Here is a 27612-nt window from a genome sequence, read left to right on the forward strand (position 1 = left end):
TTTAAATTGTCTAGGTATGTATTTGTGATGGGAAAATCATAATAATGTAGTTCATCTTTATATAGTACTACTCCCTCCGTAGATGATGACTAAGAGTAGGGACCCGTCCGACCCGACCCAATTTGAAAGTCTTTTAAGTATTTTTTTATAAATTTTTTATTATAAATATATAAAAAAGTTCATATTATAGATATTTCTCTTATTTCCTTTTCCAATTTAAAACTTTGATCCCTTCTAAAAAAAATAAAACTTTAATTAAATCCTTCTCATTTATGACCCAAACATATTTTATTTCTAATACAAATTTAAATTAAACCTTAAAAGGTACTCTTTTGGCATTAATGACCCAAATTATTTGAGTTAGCCTGTCAAATTTTAGTACATTAAACTTCAATTACAAAACATGCAATTAGATAAATGCTATGTCCACATTATTTTGTGCTTCATGATGATGAAAAAATAAAGAATTTATTACTACTGATAAGAAGTTATTAATATTAATGACAAATAATTATGACACTAATAAAAATAATAACTAAGTAAAAAACTATAATTACTATTGTTATTATTAATAAAAAGGTGAAATCATCATAAGTATAAAAATTTCCTTTATATATATTGTCCTTTCTTCAGTTTTATATTATGTTATTTTATTATATATTATATTCAATTTTGATAACACATATCTGCTTATATACTTATAAATTTAAAATTGATAATGGTAAATGAATTTTTTTTTTTTTTTTGCATAATCATTTTGTGCTTCATGATGATGAAAAAATAAAGAAATTATTACTACTAATAAGAAGTCATTAATAGTAATGACAAATAATTATGACACTAATAAAAATAATAACTAGTCAAAAACTATAATAATAATAATAATAATAATAATAATAATTGTAGGGTTAATGTGCCCAGGAATATGTGTTGGGTTGGCCCAAGAGTATTTGTTGGGCTAAAGGCCCAATCTGAGGACACTGAATGGTCCAAGGATGTGAGAATGTCAACCCACAAAATAATACTAATAGGTAAAGAAGTGATATCTGATCAAGTATATCAAGAAAGTGGTCCGAGGAAGAGTATGTCCTCGGCTATATAAAGCTGAGGTAGGAGAAAGGTTGGTTAACGTCCACAGGCAATAGTCTAGAAGTAACTATAGGTAAAGGTAAGTATGGTAGATATAGAAGATAAGAAGAATGGCAGTGAAAATATCTAAGATACAGCTGTTACCACCGCCACCGCATTGAATGCTCTGCAACTGTTTCTCTGGTCGCATTAATGGGGAAGTGATGCCTCAGCATCAGAGTTCAACCTTACAGCTGCCTCCAAGGACTTCAGGGTAGGTGGATAGGACAAGTATCTAAATTAGTAATCTGATCCATACGTGGAAGATGGGGAGAAGAAGGTAGATAATATAAAAGGAAAAGGAAGATGCTCAGAAGGGGGGATCGGAGAAAAACAGAGAGAAAAAACTGTACACATCACCATCCATAGTTGTAATCTATCTTTGAAAGAGATAATACAAATCATTATCGGCTTGTGTCCGAGGATAAAATTCTTTCATATAAACAGTTCTTTGTGTGTAACGTTGTAATCGGGTCCATCATCTTTGTTATCTAACATCACTAGAACCCAGATTTCAAGCTCACTCTCTACAAATTTCATTGTATTGCGGGTGTATCCCCTTCTCACTGTGGGGCTTAGGTGCAAATTATGACCTTACAATTGGCGCCCACCGTGGGGCATCTTGTGTTTTAGGAAGTTTAGCATTATGGTAGGCTTAGTCCACACTGCGCGGAGTCTATAGGGTCCCAGCATAAGGATCACTCCTTACATCTTGAGCAGAAAAGGGATAGAGAGGGCAGTGTGCATACAACACACACTAGTAGGAGTCATTCACGAGGTGGAAGTAGAATTCCTTACGAAGAAAATGCTAAGGCCATGCAGAAGGAGATTGACCACCTGAAGAAAAAGTTGCGCCATGAAAGGCAAAAGCGAACTCCTTCCTTTTCTGATCCTTCTTCTGAGGACACTAGAGATGACAGCTACAGGCCCAGGTCAAGAACTCCCCCAGATGAGACTTTCTCCTATAGAGAGGACAATCTGCATGAGCGTGGGGGTAAAAATTCTTTTTCCAGGGGCTTGGAAAATGATGCTATGAGTAGGGCGTTACATCAAATCTCCAAGTCACCCTTCACACGTAGGGTGGAAAAAAGGTAAGCTTCCTCGTCAGTTCACCCAGCTAACATTCACCATTTATAATGGCCGAACAGATCCTGTAGAGCATGTGAGCCATTTTAATCAAAGGATGGCTGTGCATTCCAAGAATGAGACTTTAATGTGCAAAGTTTTCCCATCTAGCCTAGGACTTGTGGCGATGAGGTGGTTTAATGGCTTGAGGGCAAGCTTCATTGATTCCTTCATGAAGCTTACTCGGGCATTTGGGTCTCGCTTTATTGCATGTAGCAAAGTTCCTCAGCCTCTGGATTCGTTACTATCCATGGCCATGTGAGAAGGGGAAACCTTGAAAACGTACTCTGACAGGTACTGGGAAATGTTTAATGAGATCGATGGTGATTTTAACGATGTAGCAATAAGAACTTTTAAGGTTGGCCTTCCTACTGAGCACGACTTAAGGAAATCTCTGACCAAAAAGCTTGTCAGGAGTGTACGCCGGCTCAAGAATCGCATTGATGAGTACAAACAGGTTAAGGAAGATCAACAGCAAGGTAAGGGAAAGGTAAAGGTCATCCCTCAAGAGAGGAGGGATTTTAGGTCGGACAGATACAACAGCAACAAGCCTCGAAGAGATTATGTCGGGCAATCTGGTCCTACCATTCCTCAAGTGGTTAATACTGTGTTTCGAGAACCTGTGCATCAGGTGTTGGAGAAAATCCAGAATGAACCATACTTCAAATGGCCCAATAAGATGGCAGGGGACCCCATGAGGCGTAATCAGAACCTCCATTGCCACTATCATCGAGAGAGGGGTCACACCACTGAAGATTGTAGGACTCTATCGAATCACTTGGAGCAGTTGGTTAAGAAGGGAAGGTTAAATCAATTTTTGTATCGGCCCAATGGGCAGAGAGACCATTCAGGTTTGGTGAACCAGGGGAACACTTCATCAAGGCCTCCTCTAGGTAAGATCAATGTTATTTTTACGGCTTCTAGGAGGACTGGTTCCCGTCCTTCCAGGGTGATGTCTGTAGCATGAACCCTTGCCAAGGATTCTAATTTTGAGCTGAAGAGGACTAAAAGGAATGTCCCACCAATCATAGGTTTCTCGGAGGAAGACAAGCTTGGGACTATCCAACCGCATGACGATGCTTTAGTGGTTACGCTGAGGATAGAGGGCTACGACATGAAGAGGGTGATGGTTGACCAGGGTAGTGGTGCAGATATTATGTACCCTAACTTGTTCAAGAGGCTAAATTTAAAACTTGAGGATCTTACAGCTTATGATTCGCCATTGATAAGCTTTGAAGGGAAGGTTGTCATACCAAAGGGGCAAATTAGGTTGCCTGTGCAATCAGGCCCATAAGTGGTAGACGTGGATTTCATTGTGGTAGATGCCTACTCTCCCTACACGGCCATTGTGGCAAGACGTTGGTTGCATGCTCTGGGTGTCGTGTCCTCAACTCTACATGTCAAATTCAAGTTTCCATCTGGGGATCAGATCGAGGAACTAATTGGAAGTTAATCTATGGCTAGACAGTGCATGGCTACTGCAATTCTGCAGTAGCCTGGGTCGAAGTCCTCAGCCTCAACTGAGGGGGCCCCATAGCAATCAATGTCTCTGGCCACGCCCAGGGTATCAGCAGTAGAAGAACCTGCATATGAAGAATTAAAGAAGATTCTTATAAACGATGACCCTGAAAAATTCTTTCAGGTGGGAGTTCAGTTGCCACCTTAAGAGAAGGCGGAACTGGTTATGTTTTTAAAGAAGAATGTGGATGTATTTGCATGGAACGCTTATGAGGCCCCCGGGGTTGATCCGAGCTTCATTTATCACCATTTGAATGTCAATCCGACTGTGGTGTTGAGAAGGCAACCACCTTGACACTCATCTAAAGAGCATTCTAAGGCCGTTAAGGAAGAGGTACTCAAGCTCAAAAAGGTTGGTGCTATCAAAGAGGTGTTCTATCCTGAATGGTTGGCTCATACAGTGGTAGTGAAGAAGAAGAATGGGAAGTGGAGAGTATGCGTAGACTTCACAGACTTGAACAAGGCTTGTCCTAAAGATTCTTTCTCAATGTCTCGTATAGATCAGCTAGTGGATGCTATTGTTGGGCATCCTCGGATGAGTTTTTTGGATGTTTTTCAAGGTTATTACCAAATACCTTTGGCTTTGGGTGATCAGGAGAAGACAACCTTTGTCACTCCTACAAGGAATTATCATTATAAGGTGATGCCTTTTGGTTTGAAGAACGCAGGAGCTACCTATCATAGGATGATGACCAAAATGTTTGAGCCACAACTGGAAAAGACTATTGAAATGTATGTGGCTGACATGGTGGTGAAAAGTAAAATGGCTTCTGTGCATGTGGAAGACCTAAATGATACTTTTCAGACGCTAAGGAGGTACAAGTTGCGCCTTAACGCTTTCAAGTGTTTTTTAGTAAGGGACCTGGTAAATTTCTAGGTTATATGGTAATTCATCGGGGAATTAAAGTTAACCCTGTGCAAGTCAAAGCAATTAATGGCTTACAGCAACCTCGGAATCCAAAAGAAGTTCAGAGATTGACAGGGATGACTGCTGCCCTAAACCGGTTTATTTCTCGGTTCGCAGATAGGTGCAGGCCTTTCTTCCAGTTGCTGAATAAGTGGAAGAGATTTGAATGGACCGAGGAGTGTGCTTTAGCTTTTCAACAACTTAAGGAGTATCTTTCACGACCACCTATTATGTCTTGGCCAAAGGTTGATAAAGTTTTGTTCGCGTATATTGCTATGGCTAGTCATGCCGTTAGCTTGGTTCTGGTACAGGTTGATAACAGGGTGCAAAAGCCAGTTTATTACATGAGAAAATCTTTACATAAGGCCGAGATGCATTATTTACCATTGGAAAAGGCGATTCTAGCAGTGGTGCATGCTACGTGTAAACTTCCCCATTACTTCCAATCTCATACAATTGTTATTTTAACTCAACTTCCTCTTAAGTCTATACTTTGGAGTGCTGACTATATAGGAAGGATTGCCAAATAAGGTACCATCTTAGGGGCTTTTGATATCAAGTATATGCCTTGCACCTCCATGAAAGGCCAGGTCCTTGCTGATTTGGTGGCGGAGTTTGTTGAGCCTTCATTGAAAGAGAACGCTAAGAGATTGGATATGGATGAAAAATCAGTTGGCATGATTTCGTGCAAGGAACCTTTGATATGGAAAGTGTATGTTGATGGAGCAGCGAATCAAAGAGGATCTGGTGTGGGGCTAGTTCTGGTGTCCCATGAGGGAATTACTTTTGAGAAATCCTTGAGACTGGGGTTCTTGGCCACCAACAATGAGGCAGAATATGAAGCTTTACTGGTCGGAATGGATATGGTTCAGAAAATGGGTGGAAAAACAGTGCAAATATTCTCTGATTCACAATTAGTGGTGGGCCAGGTGGAAGGAAAGTTAGAGGCTAGAGATCCAAGAATGCAAGAGTATCTAACTCGGGTCAGGTATTTACAATCAAAATTTGAATCTTTTACCTTGTTACATGTCTCCAGGAGTATGAATACCCATGCTGACTCCCTAGCCACCCTTGCGACATCCTCGGCACAAGGCTTACCTTGAGTCATCCTTATTGAAGATTTGTGCAAACTCGCTGGAACGAATAGTGACACCATTTGGATTCATCAAATTGGAGTGGGACCTAGTTGGATAGATCATATAGTGTCATTCCTTAAAAATGATATCTTTCCCGAATAGAAGTTTGAAGCAGATAAAGTACGCAAAAAAGTACCTCGGTTCTAGCTGTCTGAGGACCAGAAGTTGTACAAATGCTCTTTTTCAGGACCATATTTGTTGTGTATACACCCTGAAACAACGGAATTACTTTTGGAAGAGTTACATGAAGAAATTTGTGGAAGTCACACAGGAGGAAGGTCTTTATCTCATAGAGCTCTTACATAGGGGTATTGGTGGCCCAATATGCAGAGAGAGGCACAGGATTATACAAAGTAGTGTGATCAATGTCAGAGATTTGCTCCCAGCATCCATCAACCAAGGGGTGTCCTTAACCCTCTGTCTAGTCCTTGGCCTTTTGCTCAATGGGGCTTGGACATTGTAGGCCTTTTCCTAAAAGCAGCAGGGAATAGGAAGTGGTTGCTCGTTGGCACTGATTATTTCACTAAATGGGTTAAAGTTGAGCCATTGTCAAACATTAGGGATGTGGATGCAAAGAAGTTTGTTTGGAAAAATATTATCACCAGGTTTGGGATTCCTCATACTCTCATTTCAAATAACGGCCTGCAATTTGATAGTAAGGCCTTCGGAAGGAATTGTTGTGATCTAGACATCACGAATAGATATTCCACTTCAGCTTATTCGCAAGGGAATGGGCAAGCCGAGGCTGTCAATAAAGTTATAGTTAATGGGCTCAAGAAAGACTAGATGATGCAAAGGGGAAGTGAGTGGAAGAATTGCAACATGTTTTGTGGACGTATCAAACTACACCTCGAAGATCCACTAGAGAGACACAATTCTCTATGACTTATGGAGCTGAGGTTGTAATCCCTCTGGAAACTGGGTTTTTAACATTGAGGACGAGCTCTTTCGTCCCAAGCAGTAATGACAGTTTATTGGAAAAAGCATAGACCTAGTTGAAGAACAGCGAGAAAATGCCATGGTCCAGTTAGCTTATTATTAGCACAAACTTAAACAAGGATATGATTCCCATATGAAACTAAGGCCACTTGCACCTAGAGATATGCCATTGAGGAAAGTTTTGGGTACTGCTAAGAACCCAGCATGGGGAAAATTGGGACATAATTGGGAAGAACCTTATCGTATCACTTCGGTAGCTGGCAGAGGGGCGTATTATCTTGAAGATTTAGATGAAAAGGTTGTACGACGTCCCTAGAATGTAAATAACCTACGAAGGTATTATTATTAATGAAAAGCATTTCTGTCATCTTCTTTTTGTTGACATTGTGTTACATTGATTACTATTTTTCTAAGTATCAAATTGAAACTAAGTCATGCCTAGCTCCTCGGACCACATACCTTGTAAAAATTTGATATTTTATTAAGTGTTGAACAGAACCTTAGTTATGTCTGGTCCTCGGATCATCTACTTTGGAGAAATTAACACTTCAGTTCTTTTTTCTAAGTATCAAACTGAGACTTGGTCATGCTTGGCTCCTCGGACCACATACTTTGTATAAATTAATATTTTATTAAGTGTTGAACAGAACCTTAGTTATGTCTGGTCCTCAGATCATCTACTTTGGAAAAATTAACACTTCAATTCTTTTTTCTAAGTATCAAACTGAAATTTGGTCAAGCCTGGCTTCTCGGACCACATACCTTGTATAAATTGATATTTTATTAGGTGTTGAACAGAACCTTAGTTATGCTTGGCTTCTCGAACCACATACCTAGTATAAATTGATATTTTATTAAGTGTTGAATAGAACCTTAGCTATGTCTAGTCCTCGAATCATCTACTTTGGAGAAATTAACACTTCAATTCTTTTTTCTAAGTATCAAACTGAGACTTAGTTATGCCTGGCTCCTCGGACCACATACCTTGTATAAATTGATATTTTATTAAGTGTTGAACAGAACTGTAGTTATGTCTAGTCCTCGGATCATCTACTTTGGGGAAATTAACACTTCAATTCTTTTTTTTATGTATCAAACTAAGACTTGGTCATGCTTGGCTCCTTAGACCACATACCTTGTATAAATTGATATTTTATTAAGTGTTGAACAGAACCTTAGTTATGTCGGGTCCTCGGATCATCTATTTTGGGAAAATTAACACTTCAATTCTTTTTTCTAAGTATCAAACTGAGACTTCGTCATGCCTGGCTCCTCGGACCACATACCTTGTATAAATTGATATTTTATTAAATGTTGAACAGAACCTTAGTTATGTATAGTCCTTGGATCATCTACTTGGAGAAAATTAACACTTCAATTCTTTTTTCTAAGTATCAAACTAAGACTTGGTCATGTCTGCCTCCTCGGACCACATACCTTGTATAAATTGATATTTTATTAAGTGTTGAACAGAATCTTAGTTATGTATAGTCCTCGGATCATCTACTTTGGGGAAATTAAAACTTTAGTTCTTTTTTCTAAGTATCAAACTGAGACTTGGTCATGCCTGACTCCTCGAACTGCATACCTTGTATAAATTGATATTTTATTAAGTGTTGAACAGAATTTTAGTTATGTCTGGTTTTCAGATCATCTACTTTGGGGAAATCAACACTTCAATTCTTTTTTCTAAGTATCAAACTGAGACTTGGTCATGCCTGGCTCCTTGGACCCCATACCTTGTATAAATTGATATTTTATTAAGTGTTGAACAAAACTTTAGTTATGTCTGATCCTCGGATCATCTACTTTGCGAAAATTAACACTTCAATTCTTTTTTCTAAGTATCAAACTGAGACTTGGTCATGTTTGGCTCCTCGGACTACATACCTTGTATAAATTGATATTTTATTAAGTGTTGAACAGAACCTTAGTTATGTCTGGTCCTCAGATCATCTACTTTGGAAAAATTAACACTTCAATTCTTTTTTTCTAAGTATCAAGCTGAGACTTGGTCATGTCTGACTCCTCAAACCACATACCTTATATAAAATTTATATTTTATTAAGTGTTAAATAGAACCTTAGTTATGTCTGGTTCTCGGATCATCTACTTTGCGAAAATTAACACTTCAATTCTTTTTTCTAAGTATCAAACTGAGACTTGGCCATGTCTGGCTCCTCGGACCCCATACCTTGTATAAATTGATATTTTATTAAGTGTTGAACAGAACCTTAGTTATGTCTGGTCCTCGGATCATATACTTTAGGGAAATTAACACTTCAATTCTTTTTTCTAAATATCAAACTGAGACTTGGTCATGTCTGACTTCTCAGACCACATACCTTGTATAAATTGATATTTTATTAAGTGTTGAACAGAACTTTAGTTATGTCTGGTCCTCGGATCATCTACTTTGAGGAAATTAACACTTCAATTCTTTTTTCTAAGTATCAAACTAAGACTTGGTTATGCCTGACTCATCGGACCACATACCTTGTATAAATTGATATTTTATTAAGTGTTGAACAAAACCTTAGTTATGTCTGGTTCTCGGATCATCTACTTTGGGGAAATTAATACTTCAATTTTTTTTTCTAAGTATCAAATTAAAACTTGGTCATGCTTGGCTCCTCAGACCCCATACCCTGTATATATCGATGTTTGATTAAATATTGGTTAGAATCTTAATTATGTCTGATCCTCGGACAACCTATTCTTGGATCAACCTGTATCTAACGTGGATTTAGGCACAATTTTGCCGTTCTAATCGCATATCATGAAGACTCCCAAAATAGTGATGAATAGATATAAGTTCATGAGCATCACTTAAAGCATTTGCAACTATATTAAACATATTTGTTGTCTGGATCATGCCTGATTACTTCCTTAGAATTATTAACTGATATGAAAAGTGAGGTGGGTTATTGTACTATTGTGACATATATACTTTTCAGTTACAAGGTGGTTTTGCTAGATTTGGTTGATTAACTAATTTTGATTCATCAGAAAAGAATTATCATTTATGCAGAGGATAAATCTAGGTATATGTCATTGTCTTATTCAATAAGCATCATAGGTGATAAAACAAATATAATGACAATAATATAACAATGGTAAGTCTCAAACACATAAAAGGAACAAGTTGATCTCTTCATTGATTTAAAGTTCTTTGAAAGTACAACTTGCTTGCAAATGCATCAAATAAAAAGAAAGGAAAAAGCTGAAGGGACGAGGATCAATCATGGCTTTAGTTTTAACTTCAGGTTGCCCTTAGGGTCTTTTGGAAGCTGGATTGGAGTAGAGGAGTTAGAAACAATCCTTTTGCCTTCCGGATCTCCCTTTATGGTTATTGGAATTGTCGCCAAGACAAGTTCCAGTGTCTCGTTAGACCCATTTTCCTTGGAAGATTCCTTAGGAGCGTTAGAAGGCTGGGTATCATCATGTCACTCCTTCTGTTGGTTCAGTATGTTCTTTAGTGGCCTTAAATTGCTTAACCTCCTTGGGCTGACCTTCAGTGGAGGCAGGGTCTTCGGCTGTGTTACCTTGTTTGACATCTCTTCCTTGGATGATAGCATCATCCTTGGTACTAGGTGGAGCAGAGGCTCGAATGGCTTCGGGAAAGTAGACATTTTATGTCTTCCAAAGGGCAGAAGAGGCATCAATCCCAGCTCGGGAAAGTGCCTCATTCCATACTTGGAGGCAGTAATGTCTATATACCTCCGAAACTTGAGCTTTGAAGTTTTCCGTAGTCTCCACCACTCTGACCTCGTACCCTTCTTGCTCTGCTTGGTCTATTGCTTTTTCAGCCTCCTCTTTGGCCTTGATAGCTTCATCCTTGGCTTTGTTGGCCTCCTCCTTAGCCTTCTCGATTTCCCTCAGATCTTTTTGGAGGTCCTCTATCAGCTTCTTTGCTACAGCATAGTCCTCGTGCCTGTCTAAGCTGCAGTCTTTGGGTCTCGGCCTGCCTCTCTGCTACTTTTAAAGCAGCCTCTGAGCTCATCTTTTTGCTCTCTACCTTGTTCAGTTTGGCAGTGACCTCTTGTAGTTTTTTGTTTTTTATATCAAGAGTCCTTTGGGCGGTGCTACACTTTATTTCCTCATCCTTAAAGGCTTTGTATGTGCTAATGATGATCTCTTCAGCCCTGTGCGCAGATTGAACTGCCTATATACAATGGTACAATAAAGCAAAAAGTTATAGTTAAAACAAAAATCTAAGTGTAACAGAAAATGAAATGAACAATGATTAAGTGAAATTCTTACCATAGCAAGCTCCTTCTTTAATGTCATGAAGACATTTTGATCCCTCATCTGCCTGAGCTCACTCATGTCATTGGGCAATAGGAGAGCTTGCTCTAATGCATCTGCTACGAAAGAAGCTCTTCCTGCGTCAGAATTCTTGATGGATCCATTGGCGGTAACCGCATGATCATCCATGGTCATTGGGGGAGCCCAAATTGGGGCATATACAGGAGCATGAGTCTCAGTCCATCTTTCTAACCTCGTCTGCATTGTGCGAGCCTGTTTTCCTCTCTTTTTAGGCTCCACATCCTTGGGAAGGAGGTCTTTCCCTCCCTCAGTCACATCCTTCCCCTTATGCTGATCTTTCTTTCTCTTGTGATCAGCTTGGTCAACGCGTTGGGGTTGGGTAGGTGGAGGAGAAGGGAGTTTGAGCTAAGAAGATTTCTCTGGGCCTTTATCCTTTGTCTGGGGAAGTTTGGTTTGAGCTACCTTTTGGAGCTCTTGATTCCCCACCTGGGCGTCCATTACATCTTTAAGGCTTTGCTTAGGCTTACGCTGAATTCCCATTGTGTTAGGGTTGTGAGTTTCTCCTTGTGGATGAGCTGAGAAGGATGTGCCTAGGTCACCAGTTTGACCCTCAGGAGAAAGAGGTTGGTTGAAGACTTCAAATTCGTCATCGGAATCTGAAACTTCAACAATCTCTTCTTCTTCCTTTATGTTGGGTTGAGAGGAGGTTGCTTCACTGGTTGTGTGTTGAGTTGGAAGAGGGATTAGGGGAATATTGTCTGGTATGAGTTGTATGGGTTGTGTGACGAGGGTGCCTTGAGGAATGGGGGTGCCCTCAGGTAAAAGAAAGCCCTCAGCAGCAACACTTATCTGGTGTAAGCGTGGATCTTTCGCTTTCATTATACACTTCGGTGCCTGGAAAGCTGAGGAGATGGGTTTATAGCCAATGATCAAATGCGCTACTCGGAGTTGGTTATCTGTGTGTACGAATACTTCGGCCTTCAATATTTTGTCTAATTTTTCATGATTAACAAGGTCAAAGTGACTAGCGGCTACGTATGGGTCTGCAAAATCGTCGATAAAAACAAGGTTAAGTCAAGTAAATGCTTTTTTATATAAACCTAAGTATAAAAGATAAAACGGTTATGAAGAGTTTATTTGAAGCCAGAACTTCACCTGGTTCCCCTTCTCTCGTCGAACATGGGATGCCATCGTGCCATTCTCCCGACACGATCAAAAAATCTTTTTTCAAACCTTTATTGGAGTCGGGGAGACATTGGATCAACCTAACTTTAGGAAACCTAGATTTTAGGTAATATCCCTGCCCCTTTAATTTGTGAAGATTATAAATCCAGTTCACATCATGATGGGTAAGTCCTAGACCCATCTTTTCGTTTAGTGCATCTATGGAACCCAAAATCCTAAACATATTTGGGGCACACTGGGTAGGAGATAACCTAAAGGCCTTAAGGTAGTCCCTCATAACTGTCCCCATTGGGATTTTCATCCCTCCCTCTATGAAGGCGATCATTGGGATTACTACCTCTCCCTCTCGCCTTTTCAAGTGTCATTCCCCTTCCTTACAGTATGTAAGGGACACTCCCGATGGAATTCTATACTTAGCCTTAAATTTTCTATCTTCTCATCAGAATCTACTAAGGAGGCAAATCTACCCATTTTTGGAGAGGGTTAAAAGTGTTAACGAATAGATAAAGGAAGGCGAGCCAAGGTGAAAGAAATACAGAATAGAGAAAAATATGTAAAAAGGTAATGAGTGAGGAAGTTTGAGAAAACTTATTTTAAGAAGAAACGACCACCTCGGTCTAAATCTTGGGAACTATGAGGGAACGTGTAGACCGAAAAAATTCCCAGGTTCGTTGTATGGATTGTTGAAGTGAGGAGGATGGTTTGACTTGTTGATATTTATATCAACAAGAATTATGAAGTGGGAAAGTTCCCGCCTATGTTCCTATGTAATCCTCAACCATTGGATATGCATCGTGCGGTTGAACATGGGGGACAAGAAGCCGTCATAATTTAATTAGGGGATGCTCCGCATACCGAAAATGTCAAGAACATGCAGTGGGCAGTTCAAGGGACGTCATCATTGTTAGGGAAGCGGTGTGGCAAGTACAAATTAATGAGGATAGATATCGAGATCCTCTTTCCTCTCGAGGTAGCAGAAATGAGAATCTCGAGGGGCTATTGTATCAATGGGCCTAGGAATATGTGTTTGGTTGGCCCAAGAGTATTTGTTGGGCTAAAGACCCAATCCGAGGACACTGAATGGTCTGGGGATGTGAGAATGTCAACCCACGAAGCAATACTAATAGGTAAAGAAGTGATATCTGATCAAGTATATTCAAGAAGGTGGTCCAAGGAAGAGTATGTCCTCGGCTATGTAAAGCCGAGATAGGAGAAGGGTTGGTTAACATCCAGAGGTAATATTCTAGAAGATCCTATAGGTAAGGGTAAGTATGGTAGATATAGAAGATAAGAAGAAAGGCAGTGAAAATATCTAAGATAAAGCTGTTACCACTGCCACCGCATTGAATGCTCTGCAACTGCTTCTCTGGCCATATTAATGGGGAAGTGATGCCTCAGCATTAAAGTTCAGCCTTACAGCTGCCTCCAAGGACTTCGAGGGAGGTGGATGGGACAAGTATCTAAATCAGTAATCTGATCCATACATGGAAGATGGGGAGAAGAAGTTAGGTGATATAAAAGGAAAAGGAAGATGCTCAGAAGGGGGGATCGGAGAAAAATAGAGAGAAAACATTGTACACATCACCATCCATAGTTGTAATCTATCTTTGAAAGAGATAATACAAATCATCCTCAGCTTGTGTCCGAGGATAAAATTCTTTCATATAAACAGTTCTTTGTGTGTGACGTTGTAATCAGGCCCATCATTTTTGTTATCTAACATCACTAGAACCTAGATTTCAAGCCCACTCTCTACAAATTTCATTGTATTAGGCTTTTTGGGCCTATCCCCTTCTCACTGTAGGGTTTGAGTGCAAATTGTGACCTTACAATAATAATAATTGTTATTGTTATTATTAGGCTAAAATCCAAAACTCACCCTTAAGTTTTACCATCTTTCATTTCAGTCATTTAAGTTTAAGTTTGGTCATTTCGGTCCTCTAAGTTTCATTCATTTCTAATTAAGTCTTTATCCGTTAATGTGCTGTTAGTTTCTGCCGTTAACTTCTTCTTTTTTTATTTAATTTTTATATTTTCATTTATTTCTTACTTTTAGAAAAAAAAAAAAAGATAATAATAAAAAATAAAATAAAATAAGCCAAATGAAATCAAGGAGGCATGTTAGAGACAAAGTGAATGACAAAAGGACTTGGCAGACTCCTCAAAATGACCCTCCAAATGCCTTTTTGACCTTCGTTACGGTTAGGTGTAACCGTGTAAGTCACTCTCTCTATCTATCATAGTGAAGCATAATTGATTTTCACTTTGCAAAATTGGCGAATGGAAAGACCCATTTGAGGAAGCACTTGTTGGCAGCCAAATCTGAAGCACTTGAAGAAGAAGAAGAGGCCTCAAGTCTCCAATCTTGTCGCCAGTGGCAAAGGTGGCGTTGTTCTGATTGACGAAGAAGACAAACAGAGTAAGATCTTCAAAGCCTTAGCGTAGGCATTTTCTTTGGCTTCTCTAGACAAAGTTGCTGGGATATTAGTCATGAGCTCGGGTTACAATGTCGATGACCCGTCCATGAGCTCGAGTTCGAGCTCTGGAGAAGGATCAGATCAAAGTTGCGACACTACTGAGCTTGGGAGGTCATCAGATCGATTTGGTGAGGATAAGGATGAAGTGTTGGCGGAGACTTTGTCGAGGCAGTATTGTAGGCCTTTTCCTCTTCCTCTCCATCTTTCCCTCTTTACCCCTCTCGATCTCTCACTCTCTCTCTCTTTTCCTCTCTTTCTCATTCTTGGTTTCTTTGAACATTCCTATAATCAACTTTTTTTTAATTAACATTTTTCTAAAATTAAGAAATAAATAAAAATTAACAATTAAATTAAAAAATATATAAGTTAACAGCAAAAACTAATTGCACATTAATGGAAGACTTAATTGGAGAGGAATGAAACTTAGAGGACTGAAATGACAAAACTTGAACTTATAGGACTGAAATGAAAAATGACGAAACTTAGAGGGTGAGTTTTATATTTTTGATTTATTATTATTATTAAGAAGGTGAAATCATCATAAGCATGAAAAATTCCTTTATATATATTGTCATTTTTGGTAATTTGCCCTCCAACTACAATTTTGATAAGTTCTAATTAAACACTTAACTTTTTCAAAAAGTACTTTCCGTTATGATAATATTTTTATGTAATTATCACATCCTGTGAAAAAACGTATTTTACTTATAATTAGGTAGATCTAAATGGATTCAAGAATATCATGATGTATTTTGAAAAGGTTTTTCAAGTGGTAGTATTGAGGACATGAAAACTACTCAAAGAAATAGGTGATGAAAAGTTAAATCTGCAGGTCCCGATATCTAACTCGACACCTTTGATCTATGGAGATTTCATGGACCTTAATAGTTGTCTCGATCTATCGAGCTAACAGATTTCAGAATATAGCCTGCAACCTTTGGATTCTAATTGACTATTGTTTGTGGGTTTGTATAAACCTAATAAGAAGAGGAGAAGTACCATTATTAAAGAAGAAAGTAGGAAGTTGAATCTAAACAAGTCAAGAAAATTCCCTAAGCCTAACCAACACAAAATCAGACTTGGGAATGGGGGCAATTGATTAGTCCAAAAAAATTATTAAAGTCATCGATTAATATGAACGACCTTGCATCATTAGTAGACCATCATGGAAAAAGATGAGTAACCGCTCAACACATTCATAACGACCATCAAATGTCTTAAACTCTCATCAAGATTATAAAAAATAATAATAATAAAAAAAACTTTACAATCAAAGTAATAATCACCCTAATTTATGTACAACAGCTACCTAAGTCACCTACAAAAACGACAATCTATCTCACTAGCTAAGGTATGTCAAAAACTATTACAAAATATTACAAAACACTCTTTATATACGAAAGATATGGGCTGATACTAACTTAAGCATCAGAGGCTCTCCTACTGGGCACAACCCAATGGTCTCTTCGATCTATCTCTCCTTTATCTTGCAGGTTCTACAAGATCGTCTAATGCTCTATATCGGACGAGTGACCCAATTGACGATTTTGGCATCATCAACTATCATGTTTTGAACCTTTTCAACCTTAATCTTAGTTTTGATGGGAGTGCTTTGACCATGGTCATTTAAGATGAGTCATTTTGATAGAGCTAGCTACATTTGGGAATGACAATTAATGTACAAATAGGCAATTGTCTGTTGCACAATAATGGATGTCATTTGACAATATGTACTCTATATAAATTATAGAGAAGTATTCTATAGTATGCAGAGACTGAAACTGTTGACTATATGCTTCTTTAAAGTATCAAGACAAAAGCAAAAACAATTGATTATTTTGGATACTCAAGGTTCCAAACACGTATCAAACATGATTTTTTAGAGGAAAAATAAACTTTCATAATTGTTATATCACATGCAATAACTATGTGAGATAAAATTTAGGAATTGAGATCAGAACATCATCATAAGCCCAAAAATGTTCAGATTGGTAACTCATTCATTAAATACTAACGGGACAAAACTATTTGGTATGAAGCCTATGTTTGGTTCTTTAATAATATGTGTTTCAAACTATCATATTAAAGTTTACCTGTACCCGTCTTTTTGGGTACTTTCATGGTCATGGCAACATATGGCAGGACTCTTGGTATTAGCCCCAAAATGGAAATTTTCATTAAATTCCATGTTTAATTTATTAGAGAGATCGCCAGACTTATAGAGCAGTCTCAAGTGTCAACTATTATACATGGATAGAGATGTGGTGTCACATACCTTCAATCTCCTTTTTAATAGGATCTTCTTGACGAGTTCTCAATCTAATCCCCGAAAATTTAAGAATATATTAATATATATATATATATAATAAAAACTGGAATTAACATTGTCATTAATATGATTGGGTATGGATACCATAGGGCATTTGTTTGTGCCATTAATGTCTTTATAAAGAAAATATTGCCATTAATTTTCATAACTGGTCATTAATTAATATTCATCTACCGATGTATTTTTTTCCTATTTTGCATTTCGAAATGATGATGCCAAAAGAAAAACTAAAAAAGAGACATTGTTTCATCTCTCTTCATTCCATCATTAATTTTGATTTTAAAATCATATTATATTATATTATGCAAATTTTTCAACTCCTATGCATCTATATAACGTGTATATAGAGAGGTTTAAAACTTGTGTTGTATATCTAAGAGTTAAACTCTTTTGGATATATACCACTGTTAGTTTCTTTAAAACCTTCTCTTCTCTCCCCTTACGTGTGTGTGTATGTTAAAATACTTAATATTCTCAAAAGAAAAAACAGTGGGTTAATCCCATATTGGAAAATGAGTGTGAGTTATAGAGAGGTTTAAAGTCTATCTTGTGTATCCAAGAATTAGGTCATTTTGGATATACGTTACTATTAGTTTCTTTAAACTTTCTCCCCGCCCCCTTCTGTGTGTGCGTTAAAATACTTAATATTCTAATAAAAAAGTCTTTGTAAGGAAAAACTTATTTGTAGGGAAAAAAAAAGTTGGCATGAACAAAATGCATCTTGCAAAATTTGTTAAAACATTTATTATTACTTTATTCAAAAAAGTTGATAAGAACAAATAATTTGTTTCCCCTATCTAGAATAGTATTTTTTATCCAAAAAGTTGCTATAATTTGATAAAGTTACTAGGCGTAATTACAACTTAGAAAAAATTGTTGCAATTTAGTGAAACTATTTGGTGGCTTCTAAACCCTAATTTTATGTTTAAAATTTATTTATTTATATTTTTATAGGGAAGCAAATTTTTTAAAAAAAAAAATTATAGTAGAATTTTAGTATAAATAGAATTTAAATTTGTTAAAATTTAAATGATAAATTTTAATATAAATTAAAATATTTTAAAATTTTATCCGTTAATTTGAAAAAATATATTCTAACAATTAATAAAATTTTTATTTAATAATTAATGAGAGTAGTATATAACTACCAACTACATTCTAGTTTTTCTATCACAAATACAGACCTAGACAACTTAAAATGGCTAAGAAACTACCATATTTTTCAAAAGCTTCCCTTCTTCTCTTAATTCAACTTCTTGCAATTCAATCAGGTAGTTTTACAAATGCCGAACGGATCCCAGAAATTTCCAAGTCCTTAAAAGATCTAGAGGAATCCCAAAAGGGTCAGACGGTGCAAGGCTTACGCGAAGTCAAGCACTATCTCAACAAGTACGGATACTTAAACTACGAATATTCAAACAATTTTGAAGAAGATGAGTTTGATGAAGCCATGGAGATCGCCATCAAAGCATACCAGACATTTTTTCATTTGAAGGTTACGGGAAAGCTTGACATCGACACCATCAAACAGATGTCAATTCCGCGTTGTGGAGTTCCTGATATTATGAATGGTAGTGTAGCACAACCACAGTTTTCATTTATTCCTGGAAAACCAATATGGCCATTTAATAAGCATAACCTCACATACGCGTTTGTATCCAGTACTGGACCTAATGTGAACGTGCACCAAATGAAAGCAGCTGGCTCATATGCTTTCAGAGAGTGGGCTAAAATTTCAAATTTCACATTTGAACTCACAGGTGATGTTGGTAATGCTGACCTTATTTTAGGATTCCACCGCGGTGAACATGGGGATGGTCTTCCTTTCGATGGGCCCGGTGGCCACTTAGCTCATGCGTTGCCTCCAACAAATGGCAGGTTGCATTATGATGCAGATGAGAATTGGACTGTCGGTAACACTGTAAGTCGAAATCAAATTGACCTGAGGGGCGTTTCACTTCATGAGATAGGGCACCTTCTTGGACTTGGTCATAGTCAGAATGAATCATCCATTATGTATCCGTCTATTAAAGAAGGACAAAAGAAGAGGGGTTTGAGCTCAGATGATGTGGACGGTTTACAATCTTTATATTCTAGCTCATAACAAATAATATCATGCAAGGGGAAAATTAAATAAGACAATTAGGTAGAGGTGCAATATGTACTGTGGCTACATTTATGCATGAATTCGCTATGCCGTGACAGGATGAAAAGAATTCAGAATTTATGTACAAGTTATATGTCACTATACTAAACTACGTTAATTCATCATTTTTTACAACCATTTCAAAGATTTTTTTTTATTTTTTTAAACCAGAACCATTTCAAAGATATTTGGTCTTCTTAAGTTGCGCTAGCACTATACGACTTTTCAGATTATTATTATATTCTGCTATGATTATATTAGAGAAAAATTAGAATGCTACATAAACCAAATAAATAATTAATTAAAAAATAAAAATGTGGCAAGGCAAATAGTCTACTGTCGCACTAGCACTAGCACTATACGACTACTGTTGCAACCAAACTTTGTTTACAGTTTTCTTTATATTTAGAAAATCATGTAAATCCGAAACCCCAGGAACTCAAATAGTCTTTAGTTTATGGTAATTAATTTAAAATTCATATCAGCTAGCTCAATATAAATCTCTTAGATAACCAATATAATAAATATGGTAAAAGTGCAAACTATAGCAATGCAATAATACTTTTTGATTTCATCTTTCCTAGTTTAGCAAGACACATTAGGAAAGAGGAGCAATGATAAAGCCTCTCTGTATTTTTCTTTACTAACCAGTATGAAGTTTTCAACTTTGTCTGATATCTAGTGTGGTATTCTTGTGAAATGTACACTGAATATATGTTTAATGGAATTTATCTTTCATCCTTCTCTTGAATGATTTTATATGTATAGGCATTAACGTAAGATTAATGATTTTCCAATCATGGATTTAAACTTGAATTCTTTTTTTTATTATTTATGTGATAGACAAAAACATTTAACTGATTGCTCTAAGTAGCATCACAGGATCCTCAATGTCCATAAAGAAATTTACTGTTGAAAAATATATTCATTACCTTTCTTTAAGCATAAATTTCTTTGAAATATTCCTCAAAATAAATAAATAAATAAATTTCTTTGAAATACTTAAACTTAATTTCAAAATTTTAAAAAGGCAATTGAATAACTTCTGATTTTGAGGCCTAAATTAACTTGAGGTTTTAAATCAGAGGTGTTTAACTTCTGATTTGACTACACCTTTTTTAAGGTCCAAAATTATGATATAAAAATAACTTTTGGGTTATTTTTTGAAAAATGCTAGGATTACAACTTGTTTACGTGACAAGTTGTAAGTGGTAAAGTAAAACTAGTGAGTCTATATGAGTCCACAACTCTATCACTCATAACTCATTATGTGAATAAGTTATGCCGCTGTAGGCTGTTGTGGCAAAAGTCAAGTCCTTAGCATTACTCTTTATTTTTCTTTTAATACTCAAAATTAATATCTTTAAATTTAGCAGAAAAGCAGAAGTCGATAGTTTATTTTTTATTATATATATATATATATATATATATTTCTCTCTCTCTCTCTCTCTCTCTTCAGCAGTTCTCAACGGCAATGCTTAAGGGTTTGTTTGTTTGGAGGTGAAACAGGGAGGATGGAAAACTTTGGAGAGAAAATAGGAGAGAAAACTTTTATGGAGTGTGTTTGGTTGGGTGAGGAAGAAAGAAAATAAATGATGGGGTCCAGGTATTTTCTCCCCTAGCCCACCAAAATATTTTCTCTCCAAAATGGAGAGAAAACTAAGTGAGGATAAATATTTTCTTGATTGACAAAAATGTCCAGTACATATACACACACTTCTTTAAGTTGCCTTTATTATTATTTTTTTTCTCAATAACGTTGCTTTGGCTTATATGTTTTTTTTTTCTTTTTTTCTTTTTTTTGGGCAACTATGTTGCTTTTTTTTTTTTTTTCCTTCTATGGGGCAGTTGCCTTGTCTTTTTTTTCTTTTTTTCCTATTCTTTTTTTCTTCTTTTGATTTTCTAGGCCTGGGCGAGATTTTTTTTTTAACTAGTTGTGATTTTTTTTACATGATTTTTATTTTTTTAATAAATTTGGGTGATTTTTTTTGTGGTTATTTGTCACTTTTTTGTTTTAATTGAGTATCATTCTTTAATAAGGGTATATGAGTAAATTTATTTAAACTCATTTTTTCCATCCCTCTACTTTTTCACCTCAACCAAACAAATAGGAGAGAAAATAAAATATTTTCTATCCTCTCACTTTTCCACTCTCCTACTATTTTCTATCCTCTCACTTTTCCACTCTTCCAATCAAACGGTGTTAGAATATCACCCTAAACCCTAAACCAACAATGTTAACATTAGCATTATAACGTAAGGTTCATGATCATGTAGGGTGGGCAGTAGGTGGATATAGGCGTCATAGAAACTTATTAACAATGTAAAGAATATTTGAGGAATCTTAGTTTTTACTTTTCAACGGAAGCAATATCTCCCTTTTTTTTGGGGGGGGGGGGGGGGGGTTTGTTTGTATAATAGTCAAAGGTTTGTTTAATGATTCCTTTCAATTGACATAAGAGTTAACACGGGGGCATGACAGCATGGGTTGATAGTAAAGCCTAATGGCTTACCACCAACCTGTTATCCACTTCCACTTTAGCCTCATAAGTAACATATGGGCTTCAGGTTTCCCCCATCTTCTAACAGATGGATGGCCAAGACTTGCTAGATAGAGGCAATTGAATTGGGATTATTAGATAACGTACCAGGCACCACACGGGTTTGAAGAGAGCGTTTCCAGCTTCACCATTTTGATACTCTTAGTGATATGAAATGCCCAAGAAGCGTGACTGAAGAAAATTTCAATCCGGATTGGAGGCGGCATTGAGGTGCGGAGCTCATTGTTGTTGTCGCCATTGGTGATGAGTGAGGCTGTTCATGACAGAACGTCCACTACAAGAAACTTGATTTGTTTTGACCCACATTTTTCAAGGGTTCACAAAACACTGGAAATAAATGCTAATTTATGTGCCCGGCCTGATTTAAAGCAACCTTATTTCGTGGGTCACAAATTTTTATAAGAATCCTTGAAATAAACTACTCCATACAACCGATATTTTAAAGAAAAGCGTGCAGTCTTTGCTCTCCTGTGTGAGCTGGCTTCAAATATCTACCTTTTTTCAACGCAACCCTAACCCAACCCTTAAAATAGATATCTAAAATATTTTCATCCCTTGGGATAGATAGAGATATAAACACACATTTTCATTCTCTCTCTCTCACACTATAGTCATTTTCCATTTTCGTTCAGAAAACTCTCTCAAAAACTCAAATATCAGAAAACTCACTCTCTCACAAACTTCCATTGCTTTTGTACTTTGAATATCGGAATCTGAATGAGCTTCCACTACAAGCTTTTCTCTCTCTCAATCACTCTGAGACTTATATCCGATTCTACTAGGTACGATCTTCTACGGCTTTTCATTTCATTGCATTTCTATAGATTTACTCGGAGAAATTGTTTGCAATGAATAGGCTTTGTTTGAGTTTTTGTTTATTTTAAAAGTTATATTTATTTCAATTGCTTTGAAATTCTAGCTCAATTTGTTAGCTTTGTGGTGGAATTTGAGCTTGATTAAATTTCTTTGGACTCGTTTAGAATCTGTTTGGTTGTTGAGAAATTGTAGGAAAATAAATGAGTTTGTATTGTATCGGTTTTGCTAAGAATTTTTTCGTTGAAAATTTTTAGTTTTAGGTTTTTTTCATTTTTATAATTTTATTGTTGGTGTTTTCAATTGGTAAATTTTCTAGCTCAAATCCCTAACCATTAACTTTTGCTGAAATTTGAGTTCTATTAAATTTCTTTGATTCATTAGAGAATATGTTTGGTTGTCTAAAAATTGTAGGAAAAGAATGATGTATTGAAAAGGATTTTGGGATTGAATTGACTTTGTGTGTGTGTGTGTGTGTGTGTGTGTGTGTTTGTATTCAATTGCTTAAATTTCTAGCTTCAATTGTTAATTTGTGCTGGATTTTGAACTCAGTTGTCTTGTACATTCTGGTTTGATTTGAGCTTAAATTATTGGTTGATTTTGCTATTTGGATTTTGGATGAAAAATAGTAAGTAAAGCTTGAATTTTTAGGTTCTATGTGGAATGATTAAGTCCTGGAATTTGATCTAAAACTTGAATTTCTATAGCTAAGGATTTATTGCATTATTTAGATCTACTTGCTCGATGATGATTTTGGGTTTTAATTATAGTTTAGAATGGAAGTATTCAGGGCTTTAGATTGTGAATTTTGAATCTTTTAAGGATGATAAAAAGATGTTTCGATACTGTTCTTTATAGCCAAATTCTTCAGATTAGATTGATGTTATTTATACATCACTGACTTGATGTGAGAATTCGTGTGCTTCGTATTGCCAATGTGCTATTAGTAATGTCTTTGATTGTGTTTGCAAAGCCTTTTTCATGTGGAGGTTCAAACCATTTGTGCAAAAAGAACCTGCGGGGCTTGAAGGCCATTCGCTTGATTGATCATAAAGGACTAAGAGGCATTGGGAGAGGAACAATAACTTACTGCTTGTGTTATAGTAGTAAGAATTCATATTGCACTAGGAATTTAAAAAATACAATATCTATCATGCCTATTGTAGTATATAATGTGTAACTCAGGTTTTTCACTCTGCCATCTTGCACTGGTGATTTGCGCTGAATGAAGTCCTGTTTAATTCATTTAAGTCAATCCATTGGTTTCCAGATGGGAGCATCCAAGCTTGTACAAACCCTCTTGCCTCAAGCACATGGAGGAGGTACTACTTAGTTGGAACCAAATCTATTTCTCATTAAGGATCAGTTGTAATATAGGTTTCCCCAATGGATACATTGATTTCTCATTAAGGAGACAATTCAAATCAGATAATACAGTTACGTAAGCTATTTCAGTGCAAGTAGATTCATATGCATTCTGTTTCTCTTTATAAGTTATTGTGCATGTTTTCTTAAGCTATTTGATTGTACTTATGATATTAAATTATAATTTTGCAATAGAAATGAATAAGCTTTTTCATTAATATGTGAAGTTCCTTTATTTATCATTTACTGTTAATTTTTCTAGGGAGAGTCTGAAGCTCATTCATCATGAGAAATTCTCTTTCACAAAAATATGGCTTTTAGCTACTCAATTTGAGATTCGGCAATTGAATCTCAAGGCTGCACTACAGATCCTATGTAATGCAATTGAGTTTAAGTATGTACTATATCATATTTTTCTGGAATGGAAGATTGCAAAACCAAAATTAGTTTTGAGGGAGTTCTAGAGTGTCTAAATTAGATTATGAGAATGTATTATCATAGTGATGAAATAACAATTCCTTCAAACCTTTGGGGCACATGCAACAAAAACTATTGGAGGTATGTCGTGTCATAAATTTTGGAAAATTGTCCTTTTTCCCTTTTTATCAATGTAAATCTAAAATTTACTCTGTATGGGTTGTCAATTATGATCTGCATCATGGTTGTTGTTTACTCTGTATAGGTGTATTAATCTAGTTAATATGTATAATTTGCGTTTTATGGCCAGCAAAAGGTTATTCCATCTACATAAAAGACCCCCCTTTGACTGTCACACCTTCCCTACTAGAGAATGAGTTCAAGAAGTTTAATACAATGTTTGAATTTTATGCCTCTTGATGTCAATTTTATTACGAATCATGCTTCAAAATTTCTGCGTCTTGGTTCAAGCTTGCCAAACAGTGTAAGATAAGTTTTGGTGGTATTTCACTTGAATGAAACACATAATAGTCCTAATATTAGTTTTGTTTTTTGTTGTGGTATTAGGCAAGATAGTGGTGTCCTTGTCCATTTCATTAATTTCGAAAATGTATATCAAATACTGCTTAATTTCTCCATCATTTTCAAATTCATGTTGTCCTTTAATTTCAGTGCAGATGCCAAGTGTGTTGCTCATGGCAACATTGCCCAATTTTCCTATAGTATGTGTCAATTCTCCGTGCTCCTTCTCCCTTCCTTATTGAATTAGAAACTTTTTTTCTAGGATTTATTGAATCAAAATCTAACTTAAGAAAACTCTTGGTTTCTCTACATTTCTCTAATTTTCCTTTCACACATTTCTCAGAAAACTCAAAGTTTTATGGTGGTACTTGACAGCCAGTCTTTTAGCTACTGAACTAACAGAAGATCATAGTCCAAGTAGAGATGATGAAAGAGCTCGAATTGAAGCAGTTGGTGGTATCGTTGTCACTCTTTGGGGTAAGCCTTGGGTCAATGCTGAACTTCCTACGTCCCAAGCCATTGGTGATGTGTACCAAAAGAGGTGAGGTTGTGATGTACTTTTAATGTTTGATTTTCTCCTTATGGATTGTTTGATGCCTTACTTTTTCCATATGGATTATTTGATGCCTTTTTTTCTCCAATTCTGTCCATTTTTTCCCAGACTGTCAAGTACTTCAACAATGAAGCTTTTGAAGCTAATCAATATGATGAGTACTTAAAGAGTAAGTTATCTGAGTAGTATGGTAGTTATTACATGGACGCGTAATTATCAATTCATATGTACTGGTTTTAAAGGGTTATAGCCCACCTAGTTCTAGGATAGTTAGGAATCAAGAGGCTTAGTTGCTCTGCTGCCTCATGGAGAAAACCTTTATTCCTTCTTCATTGGCTGTATAATGCAGTAAATAATTTGGGCAACCTTCAATTGGATGGGCAATGACCCAACTTGTAGGTTGTCTTTTGTGTGCACAATGCCAGCTAACTGGGTGGGCTGAGTTTGGGTTTCCAAAGTGGAAACCTGTGTTTTTGATGGTTTAGAATAAATTTTTCTCCTGTGGGTTCAGGTTTAAGAAGGGGCTTCCTATCTCAATCCTGGTCTGTTGCCACTCCTACCCTAATTGGGACTTGGTGATCGCTCCTCCTTCATGCTTCTAATAGTTTGAAATGATGATTTTATGTGGCCAACCACCAAATTAATTTTAATATGGTTTAGGTGGTTTTGGATTTCTTTATTATTTATGTTCTTTTTAATCTCTTGCCTTCTTAGTCCCCCCTCCCCCCCCCCCCCCTCTTTCTTCCTGATAGTATGGCAAAAGTGCAAGTTATATCCTTTCATTTAAAGCATTTTCATTACAAATTTACTCTAATTGAATCTTAATGCTGTTCTATTGCTGTTGGTGATTCAATTGCTCAGGGTATGAAGATGCTGCTTTCAAAACACAACGTAGCCTTGCATATTTGAACTTCGGCCAAAATGTAATATTTAGCATAGCTCTTTCAATAGCTATGGTTTTATGTTCAAATGGAATTATGAATGGCGAGATGACAGTTGGTGATTTGGTAAAATATGTTCTTATATGCTTGTAATGAAATTTATATTTTTAGAAAGGATTGGCTGATGGTTACACTAATTATGGATAAATGTCATGGTGCAAGACATGGTGAATGAACTTCTCTTCCAATTATCTCTTCCACTGAATTATCTTGGCAGTGATTACCGTGAGACCATACAAAGACTTGTTGATATGAAGTCCATGTTTCAGTTGCTGGAGGTATTTCTCAAGGAACTTCCTACAATTCTCTTGCAGTTTAATTATCCTAGGTTTTATAGTTTGTTTGTTGTTGCATAATAGGTCTGTTAGTTTGGATTTTCTTTCATCTCAATATGTGTTATTTCCTTGAGAAAATGACTTGTAATTTCTTCATAGGAGATCAAGATTCATTTTTTCATATGGACTTCATTGTATGACAATATTTCAATCAAACACCTCAACCATTTAACAAGTGCATGATTAATTGGTTTGTCTATTTCCTTGTAGTTCTTAATGCAAGGGAAAGTTGGTGGCTATGCATCAGTCTTTCAAAAGTACCAAGAAAAGGCAGAATCCTTTATGTGGGTTTTTATTTTTTTTTAAAAGAGAAAAACCTTATTTTGAGGGTTGGGAGACCCTCAAAAAAAGGTTATTGTTATTTTATCCCTTCTAAATTTTTCAAAGGTTGCCTGTTCTTGATAAAGATGAAACATTTGTTTCGAGGGTCATGTAGACTGTTGAAATTTCGGTTTCAAGGGTCTCCAAGGCCATAGAAATTTCTGTTTCGAGAGAATTTGTTTCAAAGGTCATCAAGGGTCAGTTAAACCCTCAAAATAATATCTTTTGAGGGCTTTTAATACTTCTTTCTAGGGTTTTGACCCTAAAAAAAAATCGACTTTGTTGTAGTGGTCGTTGGCGTGAACCCATCAAGCCGCGGCGGTGGTGATGGCGAGTTTCTCTTCGCTTTCTTTCTCATGTGCTTTTTTCTTGCCATTGTTGGATTTGGATTTGTTAGGGTTTTTTTTGTTACTAGGATTATTGGTGGGTTTTTGTCGCTGTCAAGCCACCGCCATCGAGCTGAAGCAGATCTCTCACCATTGCCGGCAACCTGGAATGAACAAGATGGAAAGGTTTTGTGGGTGATGACACAAAGAGGTTTGGGTTTCAGCAGGTTTATTTGGAATAGGTTTTTGATTTTTGATCGGTGCACTTTGTGTCAGTTTGGGAAGTGCGTTTTGCGCAT

The 27612-nt window shown here is 36.5% G+C and overlaps 2 protein-coding genes and 1 long non-coding RNA gene across 5 annotated transcripts; all 3 read left to right on the plus strand.

Annotated features, from left to right (window-relative positions):
* Positions 1–2557: 2557 nt before the first annotated feature.
* Positions 2558–3220, plus strand: LOC142631016 (uncharacterized). Its single transcript, XM_075805079.1, has one exon. The coding sequence runs from the start codon at positions 2558–2560 to the stop codon at positions 3218–3220; it is 663 nt and encodes a 220-aa protein (XP_075661194.1).
* Positions 3221–18211: 14991 nt separating this feature from the next.
* LOC142631033 (metalloendoproteinase 2-MMP-like) lies at positions 18212–19117 on the plus strand. Its single transcript, XM_075805093.1, has one exon. The coding sequence runs from the start codon at positions 18212–18214 to the stop codon at positions 19115–19117; it is 906 nt and encodes a 301-aa protein (XP_075661208.1).
* A 4405-nt stretch (positions 19118–23522) lies between these two features.
* On the plus strand, positions 23523–26383 carry LOC142637879 (uncharacterized). Of its 3 annotated transcripts, none has more exons than XR_012844926.1 (6): positions 23523–23639; positions 23804–23855; positions 24988–25037; positions 25181–25378; positions 25499–25559; positions 26252–26383. It is a non-coding gene; the product is annotated as an uncharacterized LOC142637879 (long non-coding RNA). The 3 variants fall into 3 exon arrangements; XR_012844928.1 differs by lacking the exon at positions 26252–26383 and adding an exon at positions 25902–26023; XR_012844925.1 differs by lacking the exon at positions 26252–26383 and having other exon boundaries at positions 25499–25811.
* The last annotated feature ends 1229 nt before the right edge of the window (positions 26384–27612 follow it).

The sequence above is a fragment of the Castanea sativa genome, chromosome 1 (genome assembly GCF_040712315.1).
Source record: "Castanea sativa cultivar Marrone di Chiusa Pesio chromosome 1, ASM4071231v1".
In the NCBI taxonomy this organism is placed as follows: Eukaryota; Viridiplantae; Streptophyta; class Magnoliopsida; order Fagales; family Fagaceae; genus Castanea; species Castanea sativa.

Excerpts from the sequence above, each read along its gene's own strand:
- LOC142631016 (XM_075805079.1), top strand. The coding sequence starts at position 2,558 with ATGTTTAATGAGATCGATGGTGATTTTAACGATGTAGCAATAAGAACT.
- LOC142631033 (XM_075805093.1), top strand. The coding sequence starts at position 18,212 with ATGGCTAAGAAACTACCATATTTTTCAAAAGCTTCCCTTCTTCTCTTA.